The sequence below is a fragment of the Anopheles aquasalis genome, chromosome 2, assembly GCF_943734665.1.
Source record: "Anopheles aquasalis chromosome 2, idAnoAquaMG_Q_19, whole genome shotgun sequence".
Taxonomy (NCBI): domain Eukaryota; kingdom Metazoa; phylum Arthropoda; class Insecta; order Diptera; family Culicidae; genus Anopheles; species Anopheles aquasalis.
In genome coordinates, this window is record NC_064877.1 from 83,680,647 (window position 1) to 83,693,022 (window position 12,376).

Consider the following 12,376-nt stretch of genomic DNA (forward strand, 5'->3'; position numbering starts at 1 on the left):
TGTATACCGGAGCAACCGGCTTCAGAGAGAATGCGACAGGCGAGCCCGCTCTGTTTGTCGTTCGAGATGCCCTGGCTGAGGACAAGCTGCTCGAGCATCTGCATACGGCTGAGGGCCAACCGCGGATGTGTCCCATTACCAACCGGACGCGACAGTGCCGGAGCAATCAGATGCTGTTCCCGTACCTCCGGACAGGCCGCAATGCTCAGGATCGTATGTTGCGCGAGTGTATGGACGCGGGCCGACGGATCACCACTCTTCGAGAGCAGCTCCGGCAGTAATCGATCCACCGATCGAGCCACCTCACTTCCGATAACGCTGTCAGTGGGCGAGGAAAGAGGTTATTAAACCAGTGACAGCGGCCTCAAACCATCGTGCTTACCGATTTGGAACAAACTCCATGAAGAGACTTCGCACCGTTTCCGTGGCCTGGCTGAAGGTCGAAAACACGGCATCGCGTACACCGCGATGCAGTAGCAGGGTCGCACCGCGGCATATCTTATTCGGGCCCGCCTGCGCCGCCTGCAGCTGAGGTTCCGGTTCAATCTCTTGCTTCAGAATGCCCCGTAGCCGTATCAGCCCCTCCTCGCGATCGGTAAACTGTCGTGAGTAGATCAGCTCCACGAGCTCCATGCCGAAGATCAGTATCGGTAGCGCTGCCTGGCGCCGTTCGCGATCGTTCAGCTTGCAGCGGATCTTGCCACCGTCCTGCTCGATCATGGCCGCACCCTGGCACTCGCGTAGAAAGTCATTCGTGTGTGTCCTGCCGAAGAGCAGAGAGGGGGAGAGCGTTGAGAGAAGTTTTTTGTAACGAAAATAGGACCGCATCCTCTTACCCCAGGGTCGGAATCGCACGCTCATCGTAATCCTCGTAGCTGTTCCGTGGTGTGCTTCGGTTACGTCTCCGCAAGGAGCCGGTGTTTGTTGGCGAACGCATCGGCGAGCGGCCTTTGTGGCTTAGGAGAGGCGAATTCTGTACTCCATCCTCCGGACGCCCCAAGCTCGCCTGAGAGTTCCTTCCTTCCGGTTTCACCGTACTGCTGCCGCTCGCACTGGAAGCCGATGCCGTGGTCGTCGCCGTTGAGTTGCTGGCGGAGTTGGAGTCGGTTGCATCGTTCGCTGTGGTCGCGTGTGGTTTCGAGGAGCTCTCCAGCTGCAGGTTGGCTTGAGTGTGTAGGTGGTGGGCGTGCGGAAGGTTAACTTCGCTGGAGAGCGCACTGGCCACATCCTGCAAGCTGGGCGGTGAAGGCAACGTCGGTTTAGAAGCGTACAGCTCCGAACAGGAATCATTACTCGTGATGCTCTTGTCACTCTGCAGCAGCAGCTCAACGCGCAGCTGCTCAAACACGGCCTTCCGATACATCTCGATCTGCTCCTTGCGCAACCGGGCGGTGGTAAAGTCCTCGGCCTGCACTGCCTGCCGCTTGGCCAGCGCATACCGTCCCAAACGTTCACCCGCCGTGCGGAGTGCTCCCATACAAAGCTTCAGCTTCCGCGCGTACTCGAATCGTTCATCTAGAAAAAAATGGAATTGGTTTAAAAAGGGTCCATCCAGGGAATACAAATGCTTACCTTGTACGGCCTGAATCTTGAGGATCTCCATCTTGCGCACCACATCGCAGATACTCTCCTCGACGTACATGGAATACGAGAGATCATCGCAGGCCGACGCCAGGCTACTGTTCAGGATGTCAATGTTGGCCGGCACCGCGGTCAGCAAGCTTGCCGCATTACCTTGCAACGAAGCGAGCTCCTCGGCCGACAGCTCCTCACCCAGTATGTTGATGGCCAGCAGTGCCACCTGGTTGTCCTTGTTGAACTGATTCGGATGGGCCGGTCCGAGCCGGAGCTTCAGATGTGAACCGATCCTTGGCGTAACGGCTACACTCTGCAGCTCGCGCGAAGTGAAGTTGGTGCTGGCATTGTCGGAAAGCGCCACAAACCCCATATACTCGAAGCTCTGGCTGGACGGAGTGCTTGGAGCACTTTTGCTGGAATAGTGTATCCATAGTTCGATGCGTTCCGCTATGAAAAGAAGAGAAAAACACGAGAATGATTATCATACGAAGCATACGGGGACGATGCTTCTAGTGCGGAAACAGGGACCTATTTCTAGACCTATTTCTAGAACAAGTATTTGCTATTCGCCACGGTATATCTAGAACGGAACGAGACTAACTCTATCAGATGCTAGTTTTCTATCAAGAAACATTGAATGGAGTCGAAGAAAAGCAAAAGAAAAGTCATGCTCATAGTTACGTCGGAAGGACGATCGATTATTTGCATTTTCACTGTAACGAATAGACGGAAAAAAGAAGGAAAGTATTGATCAGCTGCCTGTTGTGGGGATGTTGCCCCATCATCATGGATTGGACGCACCAAAATCCGCGGCCAACGCGGCACCGTGTGGGAAATTTAGTTCGCCTCGAAAAGCTGGCCAATGGCCAACATCCACCGGAAATGACCGGTGAAAATGCCGGACTATCAACACACAGACACACACTCTCGCACCGTCTTGCCACCGGATATAAACACTATAAAACGTGCCACGTGCTGCTGCATGTTTCATGCTCTCCACAATTCACTCTTCACTCACGGACGCTCTCTTTCTCTTTCGCCGCTTGTTGCGGTATTTTTTTCTTGCGGGAAATAGCCGGAAAACAACAGAACCCACCATGAATGCCCCGCGCATGGTTCCTACGTTTGGGGCGAAAGGGAGAGCTCACGAGGAAGGAAGGATATACTCACGGATGTAGTACTGGTGGGCCAGCACCTGTATCCGAACGATACGGGCCGGGTTGAGGAAGCGGAGGACGATTTCCTTCGGATTAACGGTGCTGTCCGCGTTCGAGCGCCATCCGTGCACCGTCGGGCTGTGGCTGTTCAGTTCGCTGGCCGGATACTCGGTATCCTCGTCTGCACGTTTGCGTTTGCATGGTGATGGGCAAAAGTTTTAGTAGCCAATCGATCGTCGTTGTTTGTGCATATTTAATAGGCATTACCTGTGGCAAACACCACCTTGAAGGGAACTTTGCGAGCCATCGGCGAAGGGAGTGTGGGTGAGCTCGGTTGGAACTCTCCACGGACCACCCGTTCACATGGTTTTCTGTGGCTCCACCTTCAGCAGACAGGAGACAGGCGCCACATTACGTAGCCTTTGACCGCAGACGACGTCTTCTGGTCGATCGAACAGTGATGGGACGGGATGCAATTATAACTGAACGGCAATACTGTTATATAATCCTTGGCACCGGTTGGACGTTAAGATTCGGATATTTGTTCGCTAGTGATAGCGGCGTTGAAGATGCTCGAACATTGATATCATCAGCATCCGCTAGCACAGAGTACGTGTTTCACACAGAAGAAGCTCGCTTTCTTGTAGGCACTAACGAGTAAGTAGAAATTTGCCTTGGTTTCGAAGGACGTAATACTGGATGGGAATTGACTGAACGATTTCACCGAAAAACCTCCCCCGGGGCAGACACTTTCCAATCTGGCATGCAACACTGCGCTTGGTGATAGCGAATAGGACGATTCTTTGCTCAGGATAATTTAAGCTTCGGATACAACCACGTGGATACCGTTTGCTGCAGAAGTTTTGAGTTGAATATGAGAAGCAGATTGCGCGATAAGGAGGGTTACGGTTGGCCAGATAAAATAGCACGTTTGCGGAAGGCGATACAGCGGCAGCTGATTTTGGTCCTGGATTGTACGGCCGCTGCAAAAGGTCTGACTCGCTGGAAAATGGTGAAAATGCATACTAGAAAAAGGAAAAGCGGTCTCACGGTCCTGCGCAGTAGCTTCGAGCTTGAGAGCAAGTGTAACTGTCAACTCAAACCCATTCATGCGGGATAATTTTCAAGCTATCTGGGAGGGTGCCAGGACAACTGATGTTCTATGGAAGTACATCCCCTTCTTCCGTTCCCTCCCATTGCTCATTAAAGCGACCTTTTTGATTATATTTTGATTCAAAGTTGTAAAGAAACTTGCTGGTGAGATGCAACCGTTTAGTTTCGAAATATGTATCCCCTGTATCTATGCAATCCAGATTTTTCTACCCTATTGACATAGAACATTTACTCGCTCCTGTTAACGCTTAACTCTGTGTACACACTGCACAGAATCTGGAGAAAAACGTACGACAAAAATCGCTCAAGCGCCACTCAAATTCTCCCCTTGATGTCTAACAGCACCTCTAGACGAGAGCGAGAATTTCCCGAGCCTGAGAAGAGACTGAGAATTGAGACTGTCAAATCCATACCATTCCGAAACGAGAATGCTTTATTTCTTCGAATCGTTTCACCGTCTAGTGGCCCTGTAAGGCAAGGCTAAGAGAAAGGAAATCTTGCTGCTGTTTACAGGGCTTTAGCGCATGTATTGGTGCCATTTAACAACATCACTATGGGCCATTATGCTATAAAAAATATCAAAAACTATGCTACATAATTAAAATCAGTTTAATAAAAACATTGATTTACTAAACCTGAGTAGTTGCGTTGCAAGGTATTTTAAGTTTCTCCACTGAACCACCTTACTTTTTCCTAATTGTTATTAGTTTTGTACTTTTTTTACAACTAAGCCCATTTCATTTTTGAACCTCGCTTGAATCATACTCGATCTTTTCATCAAAATCAGGCTCCGATTGATTAGATGCATGTGCGTGCGTTGTGTGCCGTGCGTTTTTGTACGGTCACACCGATCTTCGACGCCGTGTACACACCGCACAGAATCTGGGCGCAGAATCTGTCGGTTTTTTTCTGTGTCTAGCGTACACACTGCCCAGAATCTGGGCGTCATCTGTCAAATCGCATATATCACAGAACAGTTTGACAGAACCGGTCTGTAATCGATTAGAACCGCAAGACGAAAATAACAGATGCGTACGCGCAGAAACTTTCTCGGCCTACATACAATATCTCCAGATTCTGTGCCGTGTGTACACGGGGTGAACGAGTCGCGGACCAGCACAATAAATTTGTGTGAGTGAAATGGAACATTTTATTCGCGCGAGTCGAGGAAAACGGACGCACCCGAACGCGTCGTCGTCGTTCATTTTATTATTCGAAGTTTCTTTTCTATAATTTGAGTGAGTAAAGTGCGATTACGATTGTGAAGTTCTTGTTTTGCTGTTATATTCGTTTATAGTAAGTGCAAACTGTGAACGGGAATAGCGACCATCGGATGATCGGTTGATCGGTTGATCGTGAATTTATTTATCGGAGTGCGTGTGGTTTTAACGGCTTGTGGCACGCTTCGAAATGTTTTGATACCTCTGCAAACGAGAATAATCAGAAAAAACGTGCCGTTAAGCAAACGCTGCCGGTTTTGGTGTTATTTTTTGTGCAATTTTTGTGCTGCGGCGCCGCCCGTTGGATGGCATACTTGTTGCGTTTCCTGGTTCGACTTTTTGCCCGTGGCGTGCCCGTGATCATCCCAGCGATCCGTTTTGTGAGATTCCGGCTAATCGAAAGTGTGACCAATTGGCCGCGTCTATCGCTTCCCATCTTGCCAGCTTCCGAACGGCGTCACCGCAACAAGCCATCGATCGTCGTACCAACCCAAAACCGGCCCGCTGCTGGCTTCCTGGCGGATGAGCATGGCGGTTCGCGGTGCGCTGGAATGTCCCCGTTTTTTCCGTCCCCCTCGTACGCCAGTGAAAGGTGAAAGAAGCAAGAGCAAGCGGCAAAGCGGAAAACAAACCGAAAAAGAAGTAACCGAACGGCCTATAACCGGATTGTGATCCTCACTGACCCGCGCTGCAGAAAACTGTGTGTGTGCGTGTATGTGTGTCTATTTGTGTGGTTTTTTGTTCTATTGTTTTTAATTTATTTTCTTCTCCCCCGGTCTAGCTAGTACGCTGAGTTGTGAAAAAAAAAACACGTGAGTTGTGGCTCGGGCAGGAAGCAAACTCCTCTCGAGGACTCCTGACGGCAAATTGGATTATCCACCCCCCCGGGGAAGTGATCGAGTTGGTCGCGGTTCCCTGGAAAAGTCGGTCGGTTGAGGTTAGATGCTATCCACGCCAGGCCGCCAGTAATCGGCTTATCGACCCCGCAGGTCACAGCGGCAACGAAATTTCCGTGCCAACGCGCGACCACAACTTTGTCGAGTGCAACGGGGTTTTGGAAGAATAATTTTGCAATTCCATTCTATCGTCGATCGTAGCAAACAGCATCGTGTGCGTCGTGCGGTGCATTATTTGCTAGAGTGTGTGCAAGTTAGTGAGTGAGAGTGCATGAAGCATCTTTTTCCACATTTTTCATACGCATTGTGAAGGTGTTTTTTGGAAGAAGAAAGTGCTCCACGGAAGAAGGCGAAAGGCCCAACATAACGCTTAGCGCATCGCAGCGATTTCTGCTCTCAACGATCGGTGCCAACGATCAGGCTTGTCGTGTTGTGCAAAGTTAGCCCCAAGCTCCGCCAACAGGAAAGCAGCCAATCAATCTGGCTCTGTTCTGCGTTCCGGTAAAGCAACGGCTTGCCTCGGATTCTTCGGATGTTGTGAATGTAAGTAATCCCACCAACGGGCCCACCAACTCATTTCAATGTCGCTCACCGGGCACGTGCCCGATCGCTGGTTGCGCTGGTCGCTATTAATGCACTGCAACACTTTCATTATTCGCTATTAGCAAGTGCCGTGGCGTGGCTGGAGATGATCATAGTTATTATTATTCGATGGATTTGCTTTGGTAGACAGACGGTGGCCCCCGAGCGCGCTGTGTGACCCTCGAAACCGGTGTATCGGCATGTTTCACAACATGCGTCACAACAAACGTGCAGCACGTCGTGCCGATGCTGCTGAACCTCTTTCGAGGGTGGCTGGTTGCTAGGCGCCCTCTCTCCCTCTCCGAGGCGAATGATTCCGTCGTGAGGTCACCGCGAACCACCACCGATCAATGCCGGCATGATTTCGCGCAAACAACATTCGATGACGTAGCATAGCAACCGCTCAAAGGAATTCCACCTGTCCCTCTGCGGGGGGTGAGGAAATCACATCATCAACCCCCCTCATTCGGCATTCCAGCAAAGGTGTCGCCAAACTCCACACCGGCTGCAGCGTCTGTGGGAGGCATTTTGATGAGGGGCCACACCGGAATCAGCTCTCTGCTTCTTTTGTAGACAACTCCTCATTCCAACACAACCCATTTATCGGCCATTTTATGTATCAAAATCACCAAATACGACCGCGAGTGCGTGCGTGCGTTCGTGTGCTGACCACGCGGCCGACGACAGATGAGTAAACGTGCGAGGCAGATGTGTGGTTTTTGGGGTGTCGCGTGCCATGGAATGCCGCCTCGTGGACTATCAATATATGGAGCCTGCTCACTCGACTCCGAAGCTTGTTTTTTTTTTTAATTAAAAAGCCTCACACACGGGGGGTTCGGGGCCATCAATGCGCATGGTTAACGCACACACCGCACTCCGTCCACCTTAGGCCTTAGCTAACACGTTTTTGGGGCTCGCGAGTGGCGGTGTGCGCGAAATGCGCGAACCAATTTAAAAGTCCGCACAAGAAGTAGATGATGAGGGTGATCATCATCATCATCATCGTCGTCGTGCCTTAATTCGACGATTGCATGGCCGATTGGCTGGCCTGCCTTGTCTGGTTGGTTGCCTAGAAATGGCTTCATTCGCCATCGTTGCTGCTGCCGGACAACGAACAAAAATCTTCTTCTTTTTTTGCTCACCCGGCCCAGGTGACCTGTGTCTTGAGGGGGTGTTTGGCGTTCGGTCGTTCAAATTCGTTCCGCATCGCCAACCACCCCTACGAGGAAGACGTGAGTTATGATGTGTTGTAATTACTGTATCCATAGCGCGAAACATTCGCCTCTGGTAGTGCGATTGTTTGCGAAGAGATGCGTTGTGGTCCAGCTAAAAAGATGATCCATTTTCGCAACACGCGTCCCCCGCCACTCGTAACAATGCGAGCGATCGGCGCGGTTCATAACGACGCGTTAATGCTCTGGCCAGCTTCGGAGGCCACCGAGGACGGTCACACTATTGTCCCGGAAGTGGCGCATCGAATGGTGGTTGATGATAATAAGAATCGGACCGCATCGGGGGAGTTAGCTACCGAAAATGTGGCCAATATTGTGTAACGAAGACCGTCCAAACTGGTAGCCTCGCCGGTTATATTGTCCGGCAGCATCTAGTGGGGCTCGTTGTGAGCCAGCTTTGGTCATGCTTTGGTAGTCGGAGGAAGAGTAACAATCTCTAGGTGCATTACCGATTTCATAGACGAAAATTGACTCTCCATTCTGCGGGCGCGAGAAGCTGGGAACCCATTCTGGGCCTAATGTAACGCCTGATTATGCGGGAATGTTAGTTGATACAATATGTACCTATTGGCTCCACCGCCCCCTCCGGGGCAATTGCTTTCCATTTTGTGGCCGTTTTCGGTGGAGTGGATTTTGGAGCCAGTTCTTCTCTTCCTTCGGTTCCCATTTATTGATCGATGAGTTATTGAATTTCGAAGCGTGTCTAAAGGGATCTTTGGTTGGTTCTCCAGAAAGGGGGCCAATGATGGTTAAAGAAACTCCATTTAGTAAATTAACAAATAATGCTCTCGAATCGAATGTTTTGCGTGTTCAGCTTCAGCCGCAAATGCTTTCACATCGCGATGAAATTGTCCTCGGATCGACGAAAGAGCGGAATGGGCTTTTAATAAAGATGTGAGCCCTCGAAGATGTGGAGCATAAAGCCCACGAGCACACCACCATCGCAATCACACCACAATCATCATCCGTCAAAGTCAATTGATCTGTGTGAGCTTAAGCAATGGGAGCCTTTCCGTCTCACCGGTACCTCCAGCTCGACGGTGATCGATCCTTGTCCCCAAAGCGCGCCCTAAAGTGCTGTTGGGTGCGTTCTCATGAGGCCAAGCACCGCCCTGTGCGTAGGGCATACTGTCGCCACCAAAGACGTGTTCAAAAGAACGCACACAATGCTGTCTCGACGACGCCACCCCGACCACGGTCGTCTATTTGGTCTGTAATGTAAAGGAACTTGGCACACCTCGAGAAGATGAAGGAGATTTATGTTTTCGATAGCAATGTGTGGTCAGCAGCATGAAAATCGAGGTCATTACATTACACATGGGGACACACTGACTGTCAACCGCCGTCAACGACGATAAATGTGTTCCTTCTTCCCCGGCGGCCCGTAATTCGTCATCGTTGAATTGGCAAAATGTGGTCCAGTACCAGAATGGTCCAGTGTCTGTAAATGTGCCTGTGTGTCCCACGATAAATGGAGATTAAGCGCCAACAGATTGACCTAATGCGTGTGGTCCTGGTGCGAGACGAATGTCTTCATCAATAGTAGGGGTAGGAAGCGCAAGAAGGCCGGTTCGGTTGGTTAAACGCAGAATTGATGTTAATAGAACTCTTCTTTTTAGTGTCGAAACCCCCGGTGGAACCCGGTGGAATGGATTTAGGAGCCCCAGGCACACTCGTCACAAAAGCGTCACGCAGAGTTCGTGTTGAAGATGATTTGCGAAGCACGGAAACGACGACAACGGCGACGACGACGTCACATGTTTCGGAAGTGTCTACGACTCCGACATTCGTGCCGGAAGGCGGTTGCAATCATCTCCATCCAGACGATCCCGGAAGCGTCACCATTCAGAGGAACTTTGCCGTCGATGCGGTTCCATCATCATCATCGTCGTCGTCGTCGTCGTCATCATCATCATCACCACCATCAACCCTTTACTGAACAACGTTGTTCAACGTCCGCAGCAGTAGCAGCAACATTCCAATCATTTATATCGCTCGCCCTGCCTCTGTCTAGGCCGTGGGCTGGTGTGGTGATGGTTGATTCTTGCGCCAGCCACCGCTGGCCGTTGCCGCGATAAAAAGGCAGGCCTATGGGCAATGTCATCGCCTTCGTCTTCCGCTGTTTGAGGTCGACGGGAAGCCAGGGGGATCATCGGGAGCACACTCTCGAGATTCCACGGCGCTGTCTCTATCCTAGTCGCAGAGAAAGTGACAAGCGAAATCTGCCTTCGGCCGGAGATAAAGAGTGCAACGAAAGGAAGAAAGAAAGGACGGGCAAGGCAGACAGACTCCACGGAGTGGAGGGCACTCCATCATGTCATAAAGTTGCACTCTCTCGCGATGCTGTTACAACAATGCACGATGCGCGCGGCGTTGAAGAGGAAGGAAGCTCTGAAGATGTCATGTGTCAGCATATCGTGGATCGGTCAGCAGCAGCAGCATACTAGTGAGCATGTCAACCAAGGGGGAGCTGTAGGTCACTCGAAGATGCGCACGGCCGACATGGATGAAGTGAGTCTGGTCCGTGAGATTTCGCGTCCCGGTTTATGTGCTTGACTCTCGAACGGCAACATAATTGGTACCGGTCGCTGGCGAGCCGACCGGAGCTTTCTGTCTCTCGTCGGCGTGCACCTAATGCATCGGCCGTGCCACCATTTTATGGACAATTAAGGCAAAAGAGGGGGGAACGCTGCGCTTGTTAAGCTGCGTGTCCTTCTGTTCGAGCACCTCGGCCACCCCGTTGCATCTGCGTGTATGTGTCTCTGTGTATGTGCTGGCCTGATTATATGTTAGTTTGATAGTTGATAATCGTAGCAGCATCGACGGTCTCGCCTCGTCTCCTTCTCCTATCGCTCCGGACACGAAATGTGTGCCATCGCATCGTCATCGCGTGGTGCTTATCGGTGTCGAAAAGAGTGAAAACAGAGGCGCGCGTTTGCGTTAGGCTCAGGACGCGGCGCTGCTGGACAATATGGTGGTCTGGTGGAGTGAAATTCCACGCTCGTTGGCGGTGAGGTGATGAGAGGCAGCAGCTGGCGTAGATGTTGGCCTAGATTCGTATGCTAGAAACAACGGAAAACAATTCTTTTTGAAAGCATAACTCACTTCGTGTGATTGAAGCATGAATATGCTAGCTATGTTGTCGCTTTTTTTTTGGGCCACGTCTGTTGTCTGTTGCAGAGGTTCGTTTTCAGTGAACTGTTTTGCTTTTAATGAAGATGTTATTCACATGATTGTGTCTCAAGCAAAACATTATGCAAACCACGATTGTACCAAGAACTGCATAACACAGCTCAATGCGTTCTGAGTTAATTGCCCTAATAGAAGAGGAGGAGAGGATCCTTCTACTACGCCCATCACTTAACGCTGTGCGCTCGTTAAGGTCCGCGTTGCATTCGAATGCATTTCTTGAAAGCAACGCTTCCCTTCCGCCAGAGCAACGTCAGTCAACAACGAGGCAAATGACTACGCATGACAATTGTCAACGAAAATGGTACCCTGACATGATTGCACGCTAGCTAGCTAGTCGTAGTACCAAGTGCATTGTGCAACGAGACCAGAAGAGCGCCATACCGGACCAGCCAGCCAGCTAGCGAGCCATGCCGGGTCAGCTTCGGTGACAACCACGGCCGTGTGGAAGCTATGCGCTCTGACGAAACCACCCCTCATCGTCGACCGAGGAGGGGCCCCTTTGTCTGAGGCCCCCAAAAGTGGTGCAAGAAGAAGAAAAAGAAGGATGGGTTACGTCTGCACACATACAGCGCACAACAACGAGCGTTCCACTCACTTGCAAGTGTGCTGCTAACAAGTGTGTGCACACACCCCGGCCCGTGAAGGAAAATTAGTGGAAAACGAAACGGCCAATTGGTTTTGGGGCTGGAAAATCCATCGCCAACGGAGCCCGCTGGGTTCATGTAACGCTAATTGGTCGCGCAACGCCCCTGGCTGACCACCCTTCTGGTGGCTGGTGAAAGAGATTTAATTTTGGGAAAACATGACTTTTCCATCGCGCGTTCACGTGCACCCCCGGGTGCTACTGACCATTGTCTCTATATGTGGCGGTCTGCTGCAGGCCCCCCGGCTGGATCATCGATCTCCAAGTGAGGGTGCGCACTTTTCGAAGCTTTGCTGTGAATGGTGGTGTGCACCTGTGCATCGCGGGACAGGCACAGGCAGCATCATCATCATGTTGTGCGGGAAGACGGAAGGATTTATTGGCGAAAAACAACAAAAGGAGGCCAAGGGTGCCCCGCCGAGGGAGGCATTGGCATTCCAATCCACCGCGTGCTGTTGTCTCAACACCAACGTGATACAATTCGACAACTTTACTACAGAAGCAAGCACACAAACAGACACACGTTGTCCATTGTGAACGCTCTGTGATCATCAGCAGCACCACCCCACCACGGGTGTAGCTGGGTGGATTTATGTTGTGCGTGAAACAATGGAATCATTTCGGCGAGCGAGCGAACGTCGTAGCAATGTGTGTTCTGTTCCTTCACCTCCCTCTCCAGCTCACGATCATGCAATCGATGGTTTCGCAGAAGGGGGGGGGGGGGGGGGGCTCACTGAACGGATGATGATAAATCCGTCGGATG

The 12,376-nt window shown here is 51.1% G+C and overlaps 2 protein-coding genes across 5 annotated transcripts in view; one reads left to right on the forward strand and one right to left on the reverse strand.

Moving 5' to 3' along the window:
* The window catches only part of LOC126581399 (centrosomal protein of 104 kDa), a 5,905-nt gene extending 2,216 nt beyond the window's left edge, over positions 1-3,689 (reverse strand). For both annotated transcript variants that reach the window (XM_050245014.1, XM_050245013.1), the window contains exons 1-6: positions 3,003-3,689; positions 2,749-2,916; positions 1,573-2,025; positions 837-1,515; positions 383-763; positions 1-318 (exon numbers count right to left, since the gene is read on the reverse strand). The exon at positions 1-318 is cut by the window's left edge and continues 166 nt beyond it. In XM_050245014.1, the coding sequence (XP_050100971.1) occupies positions 1-318; positions 383-763; positions 837-1,515; positions 1,573-2,025; positions 2,749-2,916; positions 3,003-3,042 (2,039 nt within the window). In that variant the 5' untranslated portion in view covers positions 3,043-3,689. The remainder of the gene's footprint in view (positions 319-382; positions 764-836; positions 1,516-1,572; positions 2,026-2,748; positions 2,917-3,002) is intronic.
* A 1,322-nt stretch (positions 3,690-5,011) lies between these two features.
* The window catches only part of LOC126581435 (signal-induced proliferation-associated 1-like protein 1), a 69,629-nt gene continuing 62,264 nt past the window's right edge, over positions 5,012-12,376 (forward strand). Inside the window, exons 1-2 of one of the 3 annotated variants that reach the window (XM_050245094.1) lie at positions 5,012-5,144; positions 5,850-6,507. The gene's annotated coding sequence lies outside the window, so the exon portion shown is untranslated. The remainder of the gene's footprint in view (positions 5,145-5,849; positions 6,508-12,376) is intronic. The other 2 variants (XM_050245095.1, XM_050245093.1) reach the window with 2 other exon arrangements.